We start from the raw sequence: 18,861 nt of genomic DNA on the forward strand, positions 1-18,861 counted from the left end.
TCTATGAGTTCAAGCCCCACATCAGGCTCGCTGCTGTCAGTGCAGAGCCCATTTTGGATCCTCTGTTCCCTTCTCTCTGCCCCTCCCCTGCTCACTCTCTCCCTCTCTCTCTCTCTCTCTCAAAAATAAATAAACATTAAAAAAAACAGAAGGCTTCTCTGGCCCTCTTACAGCTGTGTTCTTCCTTATAGGCAAGAATGTTCAGGGGCCAAGGGGACATGCTCACTCAGAGCCATACTCTGGATACTGGGGACCCTGGAATTCCCTACCCAAATGAGCTCAGGCCTGCTTCCAGGGCCAGCATGGGATCTTGTGGGCCTCCATTTGTATTCTTGTCCTCCACCCCAAAATGTTAAGGGTAGGCCAAGAGTCTTCAGTAATCCTCCCAGTCCTGATATCTGTGGGGGTCTGGAGGACACTCCTGGAACCCTGTCCCCTCCAGATTCAGCTGATTATTCTCTGTCTTCTCTCCCTCAGGACAGCTGCCGCCCGGGAGAGGCAACCCGGGCGCCCCACTAGGGCGACGGCCCCTGCCCCGAGGGCTGGGATCATGAAAGGCCTCGGTGACAGCCGCCCCCGCCACCTCTCCGACAGCCTGGACCCACCACATGAGCCCCTGTTTGCAGGGCCTGACCGCAACCCCTATCTGCTATCGCCCACGGAGGCCTTTGCCCGCGAGGCTCGCTTCCCTGGCCAGAACGCTTTGCCTGGGGATGGTCTCTTCCCACTCAACAACCAGCTGCCGCCTCCAAGCAGCACCTTTCCCCGCATCCACTATAACTCCCACTTCGAGGTGCCGGAGGAGAGCCCCTTTCCCAGCCATGCCCAGGCCACCAAGATCAACCGGCTGCCCGCCAACCTCCTGGACCAGTTTGAGAAGCAGCTGCCCATCCACCGCGATGGCTTTAGTACGCTCCAGTTCCCCCGTGGTGAGGCCAAGGCCCGTGGTGAGAGTCCTGGCCGCATCCGCCACCTGGTCCACTCAGTCCAGCGGCTCTTCTTCACCAAGGCACCCTCACTGGAGGGCACGGCAGGCAAGATTGGTGGCAATGGCAGCAAGAAAGGTGGCCTGGAGGACGGCAAGGGCCGGAGGGCCAAGAGCAAGGAGCGGGCCAAGGCTGGGGAGCCCAAAAGGCGTAGCCGCTCCAACATCTCGGGCTGGTGGAGCTCTGATGACAACTTGGACGGCGAGAGTGGCGCCTTCCGCAGCAGTGGCCCAGCCTCTGGGCTGATGACGCTAGGGCGACAGGCGGAACGCAGCCAGCCACGCTACTTCATGCACGCCTACAACACCATCAGTGGGCACATGCTCAAAGCAGCCAAAAACACCACCACCGAGCTGACTGCCCCACCACCCCCTCCTGCACCCCCAGCTGCCTGTCCCAGCCTCGGGGTGGGCACTGACACCAACTATGTCAAGCGGGGCTCCTGGTCCACTCTGACCCTCAGCCACGCCCACGAGGTCTGCCAGAAGACCTCAGCCACCTTGGATAAGAGCCTGCTAAAGTCCAAATCCTGCCACCAGGGTCTAGCCTACCATTACCTGCAGGTGGGTCCCTGCCTGGGTTAGGGGTGGGGTGAGGACTGTGGGGAAGGCACCAGTTCTGAGAGCCAGCTGTACCACAGATTTACTTGGAAAGTCGCTTCACTCTGGGCCTCTGTGAGTAAACACTGTGAAATGGGTGTCTGGCAGTACCTGCTTAATAAGAGGATTCCTTCCACTGGTCACGCTTTCAGCAGACATTGATTAGGGTTCTTCTGAGCCCAGCCCAGAGTAGGAACGAAAACATGCACCTGCCCTCTAGAGGACAAATCTGGAAGCTGTGCCATCCATCCTCCTCACAGGACCAATTGCATAGCGTTCTAATCGCCAACTTCCTGCCTGCTGTCCGCACCAGACCATGGGCTCCTTGAAGACAGGGACCACATCTGATGCAGCTGTGTGTCCCTAAGGCCCAGGACAGGGTCTGGCAGAGAAGTAGTGCTCAGGAAATGTGAGAAGAGAGAAGGGTAGAGGAACAGATGGACATTTAAGTGAACAGAGCTAGAAATAGATGAGACAGAGCCCCGATTATCAGAATGCTGGGAGAGAATGATGCATAAACAGATAGTCATGTCAGTGTGAACAGAGTGTAATGGAGATCAGCATGGAGGGCTTCAGGAGGCCCTAACCCAGCTTCAGCTCAGGACTAACTTGCTTCTTTCAAATGTTAATGTTTATTCAGGCACTTATGCATCAACGGCACACTCCTGGAAAGTGGCAGAAGGCTCAGAGACATCTTTGTTGCTACACATCCCCTGGGGCTGTCAAGAGCAGGGCCAGTGGCTATGAACTGGGCACAGTTCCTGGGGGCAAAGCCCAAGCTTGGGTGGAGGTTACAGAAGCAGATTTCAATACCCACCAAGATGGAAGGGGCTGCTTCTGTAGGTAGTGAGTGCTTCATCCTGGGGGGTATGCCAGCACAGACCTGGTCCGCCTTTGGGAACACATTAGATGCATTTTGAAGCAGATGAACATCAAAGTCTGACAAAGCCCTGAGTTCTTGTCATTCTATATAAAAATTCCAAAGACAGAGACTATGGGGGGAAAAGCTATTTTTTTTCAATAGCAGGAAAATGAAATCTAGGCAGTATTTTATATATTTAAGGCTTTTGTGGTTCTCAATCCACTTCCTTAGTTTAGAAACATCAGAAAGGATGGTGTGTGACCTGGCTCTCTCTCAAAATGGTGTGGTTTGGTCTGATCATGTGAAAAGGCTTCAGAAACATCATGAAAGGATGGCCCTGCAGGCCCTGGGGTTTGTGCTGCCTGCTTGGGTCATGGGAAGTGGGTGGGGGGGATGCTGGGATAGCAACAGGTTTTAAGCAGGAATATAGAATGTCACCTTCCCAAGGGACAGATGGAGGTAGGGAAGATGGGAGATAGAATGTGCAGGCCCTAGTAACTGGCTGGGCAGTTAACTGGGGGTCAAATGGGACAGGGGAGAGTCCTGGGGTGGGAGTCCCAGACAGGAACTGTCCCTTAGCTGAGAATTGGCCACTGGCAGTACAGGCATCTAGAAGGATGTGGTGTCTGTGTAGGTGTGGTGATGCTGGGAGTGTGCATTTGTGCATGAGGTAAAGAATGGGTATGGTGTGGACACTGAGAAATGTTTCTTACCCGGACATCTGTGGTGAAGCGTATAGAGCCTAGAGAGGTTGTGCACTCTGTACATGTTGAGGCCAAGACACAGTGAAGTAGGGTCATGTTGCAGTGTGTCCACGGTGTAGTGGTTGCTTACTGTGTTTGTGAGGACGGGTGTGAGTATGCTCTGTGTTCACGCCGTGTACTTGTTTAGGGGCGGGCACGTGGCGAAGTGGAGGCTGTGGGGTGTGTCCTTGGTGAGATGGGTGTGTGGGGGAAGGTATGCTTGCTTGCTCTCTGAGATATGTGGACATGGCAGGGTGGGTGCACTCTGTGCTTGGGCTGAGGCTCTGCAGGCACTAAGATGTGTGTACTCTTTGATCATGAAGTGCACGTCCACTGTGTATACATGTCAGATGGGAAAACAGCCCTTTTTCCAGGTCACCACCTGGCTGCCAGACTCCCACAAGCCTTTCTGCACCCTGTGCCTTGGCTTACCCATCAGTGAGATACAGGATGTTGACTGGCTCCAAGAACCCTGCCTCCCTACTGATGTGCTGGTGTCATCTGAGCAGTCCTCCCTGCCCCCATCATAGGACAGGCTCTTGGTGCCAGGTCTGAGGACCTCTTTCTGGCCTGATGTTCTCATCCGTGTAGTGGGATCATAAACTATCCTCTGAGATAACAGAGTGAAGTGATAGGAACACAGTGGGTGCTCAGAATCGGGGAGCTGCAGTGGATACCATTGTGATCTTATAGGCTGGGCCGTTTGGCCGGGGCTCACCCAGCCTGGGATCCATGGAGAGAGAAATCTGAGGCCCGATAGGGGCAAGGATTTGCTTAAGGCCACACAGTGAAGCTGTGGCAGAGCTGTCTCTGGAACTTAAGTATCCTTCCCAGCCTGGGGCTCTGCCCTGCTGCCAGGTGGCTTCAAAGGCAGTACCCAGCATGGAAGGCCAAAACCCTCCGAGGTGGAGAGCCGGGGAGCTTCAGGGTCCGGAGCACCATTACCCAGGTGATGTGCCCGAGGCTGGGCGGCCGGCGGCGCGCTGAGGGTGTGCGCTGCCCCCCACCCCTCGCCACCCTCGCTGAGGCCTGTCCGCCCATCCTCAGGTGCCCGGCGGCGGCGGCGAGTGGAGCACCGCGCTGCTGTCCCCGCGCGAGGCGGACTCCGCGGCCGAGGGCCCCATACCCTGCAGGCGCATGCGCAGCGGCAGCTACATCAAGGCCATGGGTGACGAGGACAGCGACGAGTCCGGCGGCAGCCCCAAGCCCTCACCCAAGACGGCAGCGCGGCGCCAGAGCTACCTGAGGGCCACGCAGCAGTCGCTGGGAGAGCAGAGCAACCCCCGCAGGTGAGCGCTCTGCCCCGCCTCCTAGAGCCCCGCCCACAGGCAAGCGCCGCCCCCCGGAACGCCGAGTACCAGCCCCAGGATGTCTCCAAAGTCCTGCCTCCGGGGAGCCCCGCCCACAGGCTAACTTGCCCTTTTGGGAGCCCCTACCGCTCGTGAGCTCTTCCTTCCCTGGGAAAGCGTCCTTCGCTCTCACGGGCTCCGCACACGGGCAAAGCTAGTCCCTAGATGAGCTCCTCACAAGTACGTCCCACTCCTGGGAACCTCGCTTTCCTCCGCTACGGGCCCCTAGGAAAGTCCCACCCCATAGGCGAATCCTGCCGTACAGCCAAAGATCCGGGTGAACCCGGGCTCCCAAAGATCCAGGCCCCCTGGGTTAGCCCTCTCCCAGAGATCGTCATCCTTAGGTTGGCCCTGCATTTGATAAGGTGACTCTGGAGAACGCTGTCATTTGTTGAACCACCCCATAAGCCCCCAACAGTTAAGTCCCGACCACAGGTGAGCCTCATCCTTTGGTAAACAATAAGGAGAATCTCTCTAGAGTGGCCCAGGTAAACCCTGCCCACAGGAGTCACATGCCCAGGTGAGTTACACTCCCACAGGAGAACTGTGCTAGGGAACCCTCTTCTTCAGGTTAGGAGAACCCTGCCCTTAGTGGGCCCACCACTTGTACCAGCAAGACTGACCAGGGAAGGCCAGAGACCCCTCTGCCCTTGCCCCTGTAATTCATGCATGTGGTGAGCTCCAAGACTGAGGAGGTGGATATATCCCTAAGTCAAAGGGAGATAGATAACCTTCACCTGTCCCATCACCCTGCCTAGAATTCCACCATTTGAGCTCCATCCTGTTGCTTTAAGACTTGGAAGAATTAATGAAAGTGTGAACAAATGAGATGCATGCACACAGAAAGCAACAATTAAAATGTTAGATGTGAGGCCTTCACATGCAGAAGTTACCATGGGAATCAGAACAGAAAAGGGGGGGGGGGTTACAGAAAAGCCCATCACTAAGTGCAAACCAGGTAAAACTTAGTAGAGCAGTTTTAGAGTCCTTTGAGGAAAAGAGACTAAAGCAAGTCAGAAACAAAAAGAAGAGTTAAAGGAAACAAGCTTAGTTCTTCAACTACTAGGGGCGTGAGCCAAGGCTTCTGGGAAGACTTTGACAGAGGGAAGAAAGCAGTAACATAGCACTGATGCAGGGAGGGGCAGTGGCCTCAGAGAAGCCAAGTCTCCTTGGGACAGGGATTTGCTTAAGGGGTGCACAGTGGGACAGAAGGCAAGGAATGGTCTCCAGGTGGGAATTCAGGACACCATTGTCCAGTCCCAGGACTGTCCCTCTCTGAGTCTCAGTTTCCCCATCTTTAAGTGAGGGGGTTAAGCTGGATGATCTCTGAGACACTTTCTAGTACTGAGATCCCACAGCTCCGTGAATGACCAATGGGCACTGAGGTGGGAGAGGTGGACAGGACCCAGGTAGAGACCTTGAATGAGAGGGAATTAAATAATACAATAGTAGCAATAGTTACGGGCACCATCTGTTAGCACTTGCTGTACTCTGGGCTCTTTACCTGCCCCAGTGCACTTTAATCTGCATTACTGAATCCTCAAGCAGGCAGGCACATTGTCATCCCCACTTTATAGGTAAGGAAACTGAGACATAGGCAAGGGGTTATGATTGCCCACGGTCACCCAGTGAGGAAGTTGGATTCCAATCCAAGCTCATCTGTGTTAAGGCCTGAGCTGTTGGGTGCTTGAATCTTCACCCCAGAGCAGTGGTGAAGGAGGAACCCAGGGTCAGATAGATGTGAGAAAAATTGAAGAGCCAGGGCCATGGGAAGTGGTGAGTCTTTGGGAGGCTGGTGGAAGCCATCTGGATATCATGTGGAAACTGATATCTGGAACCATCTGGAAACTGATGCCCTTTGGGCAGTTCTAGCCTGAAATCAAGGCTCTGAGCCTTGACCTACCTACTCCATCCAGCCACTGAACTGGGCTGGTATGCTCTGCCTTGGGTTTGAGATGGTCAAAAGTGAGCTTGTGCTGCCACCTTGCGGCTGCAGCAGACATGACAGATGGGGACCACCTGCACACTCCAGATGCAAGCCTCCAAAAGCTGGGAGCTCTCCCCATGCTCCTTGACCCTGACACCCACCTACTGTCCTTCACTCACCAACACTACACAGGCTGGCAGTGACTTCCATTTTTCCCTCTGCCACTGGATGACCTTGGCCAGTCTTCCCCTCTGGGCCTCAGTTTCCCAGGCTGAACAATGGGTGTGCTGAGCCCTGTCTGCCCCCCACCCTCACCAGGAGTCTGGACCGCCTGGATTCAGTGGACATGCTGCTGCCCTCCAAGTGTCCGAGCTGGGAGGAGGACTACAATCCCGTCAGCGACAGCCTCAACGACTCCAGCTGCATCAGCCAGGTGAGGGTAGTGGGTAGCCAGATGGTCAGTGGGTGTGAGAGCTCTCACCCAAGAGGACAGACATCCAGGATCAGCCCCTGTTGAGCAGTCCCCAGATGTCCGCACTGTGCTTCTGTTTGGTCTTTGTTCCTGAAGCTGCCTGTGTATGTATGTCTGCCCCACTGACTGTCCTGTGCCTGGAGAGCAGTCACAGGGCCTGACATTGCATGAACTAAGCTGAGAGCCCTGAGGGAGGGACCACACCACTGCTATAGACCCAGGAGCCCTGAAGAGAGGTAACTGGAAACGTGGGTTTGAGTCCCAGTCTTGTCACTGATAGTATGAACCCAGGACAAGTCACTCCCTCCCTGAGCCTCAGTTTCCTGATTTACCACAGAAGGGTGACAATTCCTATCTCAAAGGTTGTGAGGAATTAATGAGATAATGAATGTAGTGTTCTCAGAAAAGGGTGCCTAACTTTATGGTTATTATTGTTATTTTGCTGTGTGACCTTGAGTAAGTTGCTTCTCTACTCTGGACCTCCAAGGCCCACCGGCTCAGTGGAAAGTTGGACTTCCAGGGTCCAGACACCTCTGCCACTAACAGCAATAAGCATACTGTGCTGTACTTTTTCATTCTCATAACCACCAACTCCTTGAACCCTCACAGCCACCTCCAGGGGTGGGTGTGCTTATTACTTATATCCCCATTTCACAAATGAGGAAACTGAGGCTCAGATAAGTGAGGCCACACAGCAAGGAGAAGGCAAAGCTGGGCAGGGATCCGGGGCTGTCAGACCTAGACCCGGACCCCAGCCTCTGACATATGCACAGCACTTTAGGGTTTCCAAAGGGAGGATCAGCTAAGTTTCAAGGGCTCCCCGCATGGTGTGGATGGGGAGGTGAGGCCTAGAGAAGGCAACACCTGCTGGTAGTAGCAGAGTGAGGCAATGGAGGCGCCAGGTGCAGACCCAGCCCCCTCTCTGGGCAGGAACAGGCCGCAGGTCCCACTGTGTGTAGCCCCATGGCCCAAGCTTGCACCGCTTAGACCTGGAAGGCTTTTGGACCCCAGCTCCTCACCACTCCATTGTTCCTCGCCTGGCCAAAGCCACCCCCCCACCCTGCTCCAACCCCAGCCCCCTGCCCACAGCACTGTCGTTCCCAAACCAAGGAGACTGACCTCAGACATGGGGAGGAATGGAGCACCCCGAACTCTCTGTCCCTGCCGTCCTCATCCAGGCCCCACCAAATTTCACATGAACAGTTGCCCTGGCCTCTAGGCCTGTCAACTGCACTCTGTTCCCAGTGGCCAGAGGGAGCTTGTGAAGGATGTAAGGCAGATCACACCACATTCCTGTTCCACACCCTCCATGGTTCCCACCTGCCCTCAATGAAAGCCAGACTCCTCACTCAGACTTGTACGGCCTGCCTCTCTCTCACACAGGATCTCAGACTTGCTCTGTCAGCCACCCTGTTCCAGCCACACTGGCCTCCTTTCTGCTCCTCACACACACACCCAATTCCTGTCCTGATTTCTGCATTTGCTGTTCCCTCTCCCAGGAGCACCCCTCTCTCAGATATTTGCTCAGCTGGTTCTTCTCCGTGTTTCTGGTCTTGGCTCAAATGTCACTTCAGGGGAACCTGCCCTATGGTTTTCTAAAGGAGCCCCGAGGGCACTGTTCCCTTACCCTGCTTCATTTTCTTGACAGCACTATCCTATCTGGAATTATATCTGTTTATTTACTTGGTGTCTGTCTCACTCTTAAGACTGGGAGCCCCCTGCAAGTGGGGCCTTGCTGTGTGGTTCCCCAGGGCGTCCTTGACCTCAGCACGAGGCACAGGGCACATAGGTGTTTGCTGAATGGGTGGCTTCCCTCCCTGTGTCTCCCATCCTACCATGTTCTCTTGTCCCTCAGTCTTCCTCTTTGTATCTGTCTCCCTCTGTTTTTCTCTCTCCTCATACACATTTTTCTCCGACTCCCTCTGGTAGGTCCCACATCCATGTTTCTCTCTGAGTCTTCCTCTCTCAGACAACTCATCTTCACCTCTGCCTGGCCCTGGCATCTGGAAGGAACACTTTTGTCCTTTGGCTACACAAAAGAGCACATGGAATCAGCCAGGCTGGGGATGCCACCAGGTCTCTGCCACTGCCCTCTGTCCAGCCCAGCCCTCTCCTAGGCCAGGGCCCTCTGAGCTCTCAAACCCTTACCCCTAGAAGATTGAGTGATCCAAGCCACATATGTGCCCCTAAAGTCAGAGATATCCCTCTGGCTGTGTCTCTGAGGCCTTGACTCCTGCCAGAAGGAGCCCCCTTCCCACCAGGCACTAGGATATGTAGGCCCTGACCAGGGAAGAGAAGTCTCTGGGTTCTGGGCCTAATCTGTAGATCTGGGGGTGGGGGAGCCACCTGCCTAGGTGAGAGGCAGCAGACAGGGCATCTCCCAGGGGCCAGACCAAAAGAAACATGTGTAAACAGCAGATTACAAATCGTCAGTAGCACCCAGCCCCAGAAGGAGTGAGCCTCCCATCCCTGAAGGAAGCTAAGTGAGACCTCCTAGCACCTAGGCCTCAGCCAGTCTGGGGAGGTTAGACCAGCCATCCACTAGTTCTCTTGCAGCTGAGCCTGAATCCCCTACCCCAGTTCCCACCTTTGGTCTCCCCATAACCCTCCCCCTCTCTTTCCTGCAGATTTTTGGACAGGCCTCCCTGATCCCCCAGTTGTTTGGCCATGAGCAGCAGGTCAGTATGCTTGCCATTCTCTTGTACCCTGATCCCAGAGTCCAGGGCTAGGCCTGACACCTGGCATCTGAGTGGTCTTAGCCCCTGCCCAGGCCGGAACCAGGAAACAGAGCCAGGCCAGAACCAGGAAACAGAGCCAGCACCAGGAAAGTCACGTCCAGTGAGACCCACACTCTGCCCTGACCTTCCATTCACTGGCCCTTTCACTTCATTGTTCTGTGCCTCAGTTTCCTCTTCTTAAAAATGGGAAAGAATGGGCTAGTCCTATGGATGGGGGAAGAAATAATCCTGGGATAAGAGAAAGCATACCCTGAGAGTCTTCTAGCTAGGAGACTTTTATTTGGACAAGTTGATGGCCGCGGGCTGGTGGTATTGGCCACCTTTCTTGGGCTCCAGCAAGACCTTTAAGTATGTTGGGGTGTTGGCATGAATGCAGAGACTTTTCAATTTTACAAAACTTGGTGGAGGTGGTGCCAGTCCTGGCACTGTCTGGTTGCCCTAACGGTGCCCCCTTCCCATGCACACCCATCCTGCCCCTGGAAGTGGCCCTCTCCTCCTTCCCAGGCCCCAGCCCCAAGGCCATAAAGACAGACAGGAAAGGTGCTCCAAGCTCACCCCCTCATTGCAGCCAGCAGTGAACAAGGGACCTGTCCAAGGGGCAAATCTGGGCCTGGCCCCTCATCTCCTGGCTCCAGCTATGGATGCCTCGTGTGCCTCCACCCTCATGTCATGGTTCTTGTCAAACGCATTATTCCAGAGGGTCTTTGGGGAGCCCACAGTGAGCCAAGTGACCTCCTTCTCCCCTAACTTCCACAGGCTCGTGGTAAGGATCTGATGTGTTAACATACAAAATTCCAGGGCATTCCCTGCACACAGTATATCCTCAGCGATATACATACCAACAGCCCTGACCCATTGGCCTGCCCTCCAGAGCTTGTGAGCATCTTAGCCAATATTTACAAATCCTTGTACTCACCTCACAGAGCTGCCTATAATAATAGGGACAGGTCACCAGGTGCTCACTCTCCTGACACTGTTCTAAGCATGTGATATGAATTATCTCATTTAATCTTGACAACAATCCTATGAAATCTGGTCTATAATTAGTCCCTATTTTATAGATGCGGAAACTGAGGCACAGAGCAGTTAAGTGACTTGCCTACATTCATATTACAAGGAAATGATGGACCCAGGGTTGAAACTCTGGCAGCCTAGTTCCAGAGCTATGCCATGACTGCAGTCCCTAAGCAAGACCTCATTGCCCTTGGCAATCACGAGGGCCTTTCAGTGTACTTCAGGTTATACCTGTGGAGGATAAACACCTATCTCTTGAATACCCACTCTAGATGAGTTTTGGGTATGCCACATGGCCTGCATTTCAGTTTATCAGTATTGTCCGATAGAACTTTCTGTGAAGGTGGGAATGTTGTGTACTACACGCTGTCCAGTAAGATAGCATGAGCAAGTGAAATGTAGCCAGTGTAGCTAAGGAACTGAATTTTTAATTTAAATTAATTTACACCTAAATAGCCACACATGGTTAGCCGCTACCATATTGGACAGCACAAATTTAGAGCTTTCCAAACATATGCTGCAGATTGGGTGATGATCCATCTAGTCGTTTTACCTGATGCAGTGCCAGACAAGTACACAAGCATCCCATTTCATTTAGATAGGAGACACTGACCCAGAGGATAGTGATACTTGGAGGTCACACAGCCAGGTCCAAGGCAGAGCTGGTCCCAGGCCCAGCTCCATCTTTCCTCCACATGGTGCTCAGTCAACTTCTGCCCTCTCCCTTCTTGCGTAGGCCTCCCCCAGGACTTCCATTCAGTATCCATCCTTTGCCAGCTGACTCCTCAGATTATACTGTGTGGTCTCCAGTTACCATCATGCCCTGAGACCTGGGTCAGACATACCCTTCCAGGACCCTTGGAGAGTATATGGATGGTGGGCCCCTGTATGCCCACACTCTCAACTGCAGATCTGTAGGACCTTGGATGGCCATCTCTAGAGAGACACTTAGAAACCACCTAAACAAGGTTGAACTGGATGTGAGATGGCACATAGCATACACGTCCCCATTCTCCATACTGCCCATGGCAGACATCACTAATCAATCCTCACTGCCACTACCCTTATTCCAGTTTTATCTTCTCTCACCAGACTATTGGATCAGCTTCATCTCTGGCCTCTGCCTCCATTCCAGACTCCCTTCCCAACATTCATTCTGTACCACAGGGCTACATTAATCTTCCTTAAATTCACATTTAGAGTATTGATTCAGCCACTTCCTCATTGGGTACACCTGGCAAGTATCTTCCCCTCACTGGCCCTCAGTTTCCTTGTGAAAATAAAGGGATTGTACCATACGATGGTAAATATCTAGCACATCTACTGCCACTTTCCATTCCAACATTCAAGGTAGACATTACTAATTGATTATAGCCTTCTTTCTGGCTGAATTCAGATGTGACCTCAAAACCTATCAATTGATCAGTATGGACACACAAGATCTATTAAGTTATCCTTAACATTTTGTCCTGCATTGTAGACATGGGAAAATTGAGGTCCAGAGAAGTGACAGGGGCTGTATATATTTCTTAAGGGTTCCATCTGCCCACCCAGTACCTTGAGTGACATGGGAGGAAAGGGTGGGCTGACTTGAGGCCCCACAGACTCTCCAGCCCTGAAGCTGAGTCACCCACCAAGTGCCCAGTCCCTCCAGAATGGGCACTGCTGACCCCTGACGCCCGCCTTTGCCCGGATAGGTACGGGAGGCAGATCTGAGCGACCAGTATGAGGCAGCCTGCGAGTCGGCCTGCAGTGAAGCAGAGTCTGCAGCAGCAGAGGCACTGGACTTGCCGCTGCCCAGCTACTTTCGCTCCCGCAGCCACAGCTACCTGCGGGCCATCCAGGCGGGCTGCTCGCAGGAGGAGGACAGTGTCTCCCTGCAGTCCCTCTCCCCCCCGCCCAGCACTGGCAGCCTCAGCAACAGTCGCACGCTTCCGAGTGAGTACTGAGATGAGGGGGTTCTTTTTGTTTCTCACACGGGGACCTGAGGACAATTCCTGGTAGATCAGATGCGGGGAATGCCTGGGAAGAATCTATGGTGGGCTAGCCAGGGCTGGAGGGATGGTTAGGAGCAAAAGCAAGAGGCGTTGAGACTGAACTTCCCACAAGCTGGCAAATTGGAGGTCAAATGGAGGTCACAGAGGCAGATGTCATCACCGGCAGTAGGGTGAGGGAGTCACAGACTGCTTTGGGATACTTGGATGTTAGGGACTGTCCAGACCCTGGCTCAGAGCAGCCACCTGCTGGTGGGCAGGGCTTACTGCAGCCCTGCCTCCCTGTTGGATTAGCTCAGGTAGACAATAGGTGAACCTATCTGGAGGGTTAGAACCTACAGGCAAGAGGATGGCATCTGCATGGAGCCTTCTCAGAGGGGTGAGTTTGTAAGTTTCTCTCATAGTCACAGAGACAACCTGTCCTTCCTGATACCTGTTCTAAGTCCTCTGGAGACAGTCTATGCCTGATCAGAGAAAAAGGGAACTCTGTGTCACAGAGCAAGCCGTGAAAATCAAGACCAAAGAAAATCATAAACAATTTCTGGTTTAGTATAGAGAGCTTTGATCCCACTCTGGCTAGCTAGTTTTCCTTCCACAGTCTCAGGTTCCTCATCTATAAATTGAAGCATAAGCCAGACCCCAGAGAGCTCCTGGGGAGATGAAATAAGACTGTATGTAGGGAGTGTTCAGGCAGCCTTGCACATGGTGGGAGCTATTATTGCTGGTTCTCAGGCTTGACTCTGACTTTCTTGGCAATCAAAAGCAGTTGGGACTGGATTGTTGTAGGAAAAGAGACATGTTTCGAGTGCTCAATTGGTATTTGATATAAATAAATGAACTTGAATCCTATGGCTGTTCTATGTACAGAAAATTAGTTGACTGAGTGAATGAACTGGTCTTTGCAGGGGGCAGAGCCAGAAACTACTTTGTTTCACTATTGCCTTTCAAACCCTGGGTGATATCTGGGCAGATCCCTGAGATTTTCTCAGTCACTTTTAGACTTTAAGGAATAGTCTCATCTTTAGGTATTAAGAGTCCAGTCTGGACTCACTGCAAGCCTTCAGTCTTATCAACCTCGGATCTCATGCTTCTGCAGGTAGATCCTAACTCAGGCTACGAAGCCCATGGTAGGGAGCTGGGTATGGTGGTTAGTGTCTTCTCTGTTCCTTGTTCACTAGTGGCTGTTTCTGGTCCCTCCAGGCGGGACAGGAAGGTAGCTAAGTGCGGGTGTTGTCTGGTGTCAGGACTTTCTATATAACAGATGCGATATGCTGGCTCTTTCTGCTAAGTCGTGCTTCTGGAGTTTCTTCTGTCCTGCAGGGCCCTCATGGTGCCTCCTTTCCTGACATGGGCAGTCCCCCTCCAGCCCACTGCTGCTTATTCCTCCTTAGTGTCTCCAGCTGCTGGTCCCCCTCCGCCTCACTCAACTTCTCTTTGTTAGGGTATCTGGCCCTGCCAGGCAGTCATCTTGGGCAAAGTCCTCTGATGACAACTCCAGCCGTACTTTCTTCCTTGACTCCCACTTTACCTGTGTGAAAATAAGGCTCTTGCCATGTGGGACTCGAAAAGTATGGGCTTATCTGCTACGGCCTTTCTTCTAGACCTGCTGTCATTGGTAACCATACCAGTCTCTCCATTTCAGAGGTCTCCTAGCAGATGCTGAGGCCCACGTTCTAGAGCCTCCAAATCCAAGGGATCCCTGCCATGCTCTCCCAGGTACTCTGCTACAGTCCCATAGGAACCTCAGGTAAGGGGTCAGATTCCCCATATCATCAGGCCCATGAGAAGTTCTCTAAGCATCAGGTGGGCCTGGGGAGACACATAGCACACCGGCAATTTTTTTCAAATAGACCCTCAGTCCCAAATCTTCTGCAAACCCAATGTCTCACGAATGGACTAAGGATGGGTCATGGACTACATGTCCCAGAACTGTTTGGGTCCCTGCATTGAGCAGCTATTTCTACAACAGTTCTGCATAACAAACAACCACAAAATTAGTGTAATGCAACAATTAACACTTGTTTCTTGCTCCCAAATTTGTGGGTCAGCTGGAACAGACCTATTCCACATCTCTCTCATACTCCTCGTAGAACCAAAGGGATCCTCCTGGCATTGGTGGCCCAGCCAGGGCATGTTCTTCTCATAGTGATGGCAGAAGCATAAGAGAGCAAGCCTAACTAATTAGCACATTTCAAGGCCCCTGTTGGTGTGCTATCTACTGAAATTCTGTTGGCTAAAGGTAGTCATATGACTAAGCTCAAAGGAGACAGCGAGGTACCCTCCTACTTTTATGTAAGGAACTGTATTTTTATGGCAATGGTGTGGATACAGGGAGGGGTGAAAAATTAGGGTCAATAATTGAATCTACTGTAGTCCACTCTCTTGACTACATTTATTCACGTCCCTCTCACATAGAAAATACACTTATCCCCAAGACTCCCAAAGTCTCATCCAGTCATAACAGCAGGATCTCATGATCTATGTCAGGTCTGGATGTGGATTGTTTAACCTAGAATCTAAAAAGAAAAAGAGGGGGGTGCCTGGGTGGCTTAGTCAGTTAAGCGTCTGACTTTGGCTCAGATCGTTATCTTGTGGTGTGTGAGTTCGAGCCCCACATTAGGCTCTGTGCTGACAGCTCAGAACCTGGAGCCTGCTTCATATCCTGTGTCTCCCTCTCTCTGTCCCTCCCCTGCTCATGCTCTCTGGCTGTCTCTCTCTCAAAAATAAATAAACATTTAAAAAATGTTTAAAAGAGGCCAAAAATTCAATCAGCCACAGCTCCCCCGACCCTCCCACCAGTCTATCTTGTATGGTTGATCCAACACCTGGCACATCTGGCTTTAAATGTAGGGATGTGAACCTCCAATTATTCCTAGTTTGGGGGCTTTAGTCCAAACCAAGACACTTAAGAAAGTATCACGTAGCAACATCTCACACCTACCCAGACCTATGTGCCCACGTGAACCTCCTTTTGTAGACGTACAGGAAGTTGTATACCCTCAGAGCTATATAGGATTTTAAAAAATTATAAAAACACATGCACACTGATACTCTCAGATGTATCTGAGATCAAGCATATATACACTTGATCTCTACATATACCTGCATACGCACTCACAGACATGTGTGTCTGCAAGACTCATACCACCTCCACACCTGTGAGGAAGTCATGCTTCTAGCAGATTGGAGCCATAAGAAAAATTCACCCCTGACATGTCCCTGGTCAGCCCTCCCTCAGGTCTCTACAGTGACCACTATATACTTGCTCGTCTCTCCTCCACCCTCTGATCCCCCTTATGCTCAGCAGGTAAACCCACCTGCCTCACAGGGAAAACCAAAGCCACCAGATTTTCAAGCCTGTGCCCAGAGCTGCAGCTGGTCCATATGGTATCTTTGTGCTGGGTTAGGAAAAGGCACTCCCCTCCAGACACTTAATTGCCGTATGCTGAAAAATTGTCATGATGCACAATTTTTACTAGAATAAGGTCTTTTACTGCCATCTGCCACAATTTTGTCATAATAAGTATATAATTCAATTATGTCTGTGTTGTAAACAGCACCCCCTTATATATGTGGCATCCTTAATCAGTAGACCTTGGCAATCTTGCCCATAATGCCCTTTCTCCACATAGACCCACACTAACAACAACACACAGGCCCACCCTCATTCAGCCATTGTTTCCCCACAGGGGTCACCCCTGCTCAGAAGGCTGCCTCCTCCCAGGAAGTGAGAATTCTGGGTCATGCACACACACCCCCCCACCACGGCTGTGCTGAGCCCCCAAGTTGCTGAGGGGTTGAAAGTTCTTTGTCACTCTCTCATGGGCATGTATGTACTCAAGCCATATGCAAGAAAGTAGGAGGATATGGGTGAGGAGTGGTTATTGAGGCAGTGAGAGCCTGGAAGGGGAGGACTGGCCTTAGGCAGAACATGGAGCTGCCCACCCACCCACCCACTTAGAGCTCGCCAGCTTCCCAGCTGCCAGTACCGCTGCCACCACCCCCTCTCACCCTCCCTCCCCCTTTCTGACCCAGATTCCACATTCCAGAAATAGCTCTGGCAGGTGACTGGCAGGCAGGGTCAACTCCAGCTAGGATGGGAGGGGAAGCAGCAGCTTGACTATATATACACGTGCCCCTCTCAGCCAAAGGACCTACCTGGAAGGGGCCACAGGGGTGCCATCACCCCCTCAGTCATGGCCCCTCTTGCCTCCTCTCACCCTCTGGGAAAGAGAAGAAAGAACAAAGAAAATTCTTCCTCCTACTTCCTCTCTTCTCTTCCTCTGCCCAGCTTCCATTAGTGCTCATTCTCCTCTCCTCCCTCCCTTTCTCCATCCCTTTCTTCCTGTTTCCCCTGCTCTCCACCCCCTTCTTCTCATCTTAGCCTTTGGTTTGCCTCCTTCAGCCCTGTTCCCTCCCTATGGCCCCCACTTCCTCCCCTCCCAGTTTCTGGCCCTCTTCCCTCCCTAGCCTCCCCTTCTGTGTCTCTCCCACTCCCTCTGAACCACAAAGGAGGCTTGGCATCACCCAGGCACCCCCCCCCCGACCTCCACCCCACCACCCTACCCCCAGCTCCTACCAACTGCATTCTCTGCACCTGCACATTTCCACATGCATGTGTACACACGTACACACACACACACACACACACACACACACACACACCAGATACACATGCTTGGAGGTACTTTCTGTCAGCACTTGAAGCTCTCGGCTGAATTGGATAGTTTCCTAGCCTGGAATATACCCTTGCTCCTTGCTCAGAGCCCTGAGTTCTAGTTTCCTCTCTCCTGTGTCACTCTGGGTGGGTTCTGGCCCCTCCCTGTGCCTCAAATTCTTCATCAATGTTGTGGGTCTTGGGTTTGGAGACCCCTCTCCCTGCCTGAATATCTCCCATCCAAGTCATCCTCTGACACCCTTCTTTGTCCCCTGCTGTCTCCCCTAGAACGTTCCCAGTTTCTCCTCTGATTCACTCCCTCCTCCACAGATAGAGGAAGGGAGGCTGACAAAATTCCAGTAAGCAGTCAACCCTCCAGTTAGCCTTGTCCCCCTGAAGCCATCTGCCAGGCCTAGCCCTCCACAATCTCTGGTTATTATACTACAGGCTCCTGTCAGATTGGACACTCCTGTTCCCAGAGTGTCAAGGCTGAGAGGAACCTCAAAGACCATCATGTCCAGAGATTGCAAACAGACTTCAACTGCTGTGTCATCTCTGATCCCTGGAGCCCAGGACTGAGATTTAGTTAAGCAGAGAAGAGTGGCACCACCATCAATTGGTGATGTCTGCTGTGGCCAGAATAGTTACACATATCTGACATTCCTAAGTTAAGCCAGTTTGACCTCACATACATATACACATGTGCAGACCTCTTTCAAAGAAACTGCAGCCTAGAGAAGGTGAGTCAAGTCAAGGTCACCCACTTAGTAGGTCAAGGAGCTATTTCTCACCTGGGTCTGCCTGACTCCTAAGCCTTGAGTTTCCCATTATCCTGTGGGTGGGTGAGCCATCCAGGGGGCCTGGTAAAGAGATGTGGCATGGTTACAAGAGTTTCAGGGAGAATTATGTGGCAAGCTGCGCAGGATGGTTTGGAGGTCCAGGCAAGGCAGTGAGGCCTGGGCAGGGGCCATAGGGTGAGAGAATAATAAGAGGATCCAGGAGGCTTTCCTGGAGTGGTGATAAGAGGTCAGAATTCCCTGTTGCTGTACCTCTGCACGGGAGACACTGAGCAGAAGGCAGGCTTCTTCCCAGGGCTCTACCAAGCCTTGGTCCAGGACAGTCCTGGTTAACCAAGTACCTACTGTGTGTTCAGTGCACAGATCATCACCCTTCTAAATCCCGTTTTTAGGCAGACCCATTGAGCCTTCTGGGGGGAAATAGTGACTGGGATTAAGGACTGGTCGACAGGCCATAAAGCCCAGGATTGAGATTCTTGAACAAGGGGCATTTCTTACACCCTTGGGGGTAGAGAGGTCATTCCAGAGGAAGAAAGACTAAGGTGCTTAAATGGAACCTTAGAGCCCCTACTAAGTAGTGGTTAAGGGCATGAGCCTTGCAATCAAGCCACTTTTTCTTTGGATAGATGTTTATTGATCACCTACAGTGGGCCAGGCTGTGCTCTAGCCACCAGGGACACCACAGTAAACAAAACAGAAACCCCTGCTTTCTAGGAGAGTACA

At 52.3% G+C, this 18,861-nt stretch overlaps 1 protein-coding gene and 1 long non-coding RNA gene across 8 annotated transcripts in view; one reads left to right on the plus strand and one right to left on the minus strand.

The window, feature by feature from the left end:
- DLGAP4 (DLG associated protein 4) overlaps window positions 1–18,861 on the plus strand; it is a 199,059-nt gene that overhangs the window by 113,076 nt on the left and 67,122 nt on the right. For 4 of the 7 annotated variants that reach the window (XM_078444100.2, XM_060617117.3, XM_060617109.3 and 1 more), the window contains 6 exons: window positions 478–1,549; window positions 4,238–4,479; window positions 6,785–6,899; window positions 8,868–9,014; window positions 9,566–9,616; window positions 12,388–12,628. In XM_078444100.2, coding sequence (XP_078300226.1) covers window positions 551–1,549; window positions 4,238–4,479; window positions 6,785–6,899; window positions 8,868–9,014; window positions 9,566–9,616; window positions 12,388–12,628 — 1,795 coding nt within the window. In that variant the 5' untranslated portion in view covers window positions 478–550. The remainder of the gene's footprint in view (window positions 1–477; window positions 1,550–4,237; window positions 4,480–6,784; window positions 6,900–8,867; window positions 9,015–9,565; window positions 9,617–12,387; window positions 12,629–18,861) is intronic. The other 3 variants (XM_060617131.3, XM_060617123.3, XM_060617138.3) reach the window with 2 other exon arrangements.
- LOC132667993 (uncharacterized) lies at window positions 15,058–17,047 on the minus strand. Its single transcript, XR_009605427.3, has 3 exons — window positions 16,843–17,047; window positions 16,002–16,129; window positions 15,058–15,200 (listed from the first exon to the last, which is right to left on the minus strand). It is a non-coding gene; the product is annotated as an uncharacterized LOC132667993 (long non-coding RNA).

Source organism: Panthera onca, chromosome A3, assembly GCF_046562875.1.
Source record: "Panthera onca isolate mPanOnc1 chromosome A3, mPanOnc1 haplotype 2, whole genome shotgun sequence".
In the NCBI taxonomy this organism is placed as follows: domain Eukaryota; kingdom Metazoa; phylum Chordata; class Mammalia; order Carnivora; family Felidae; genus Panthera; species Panthera onca.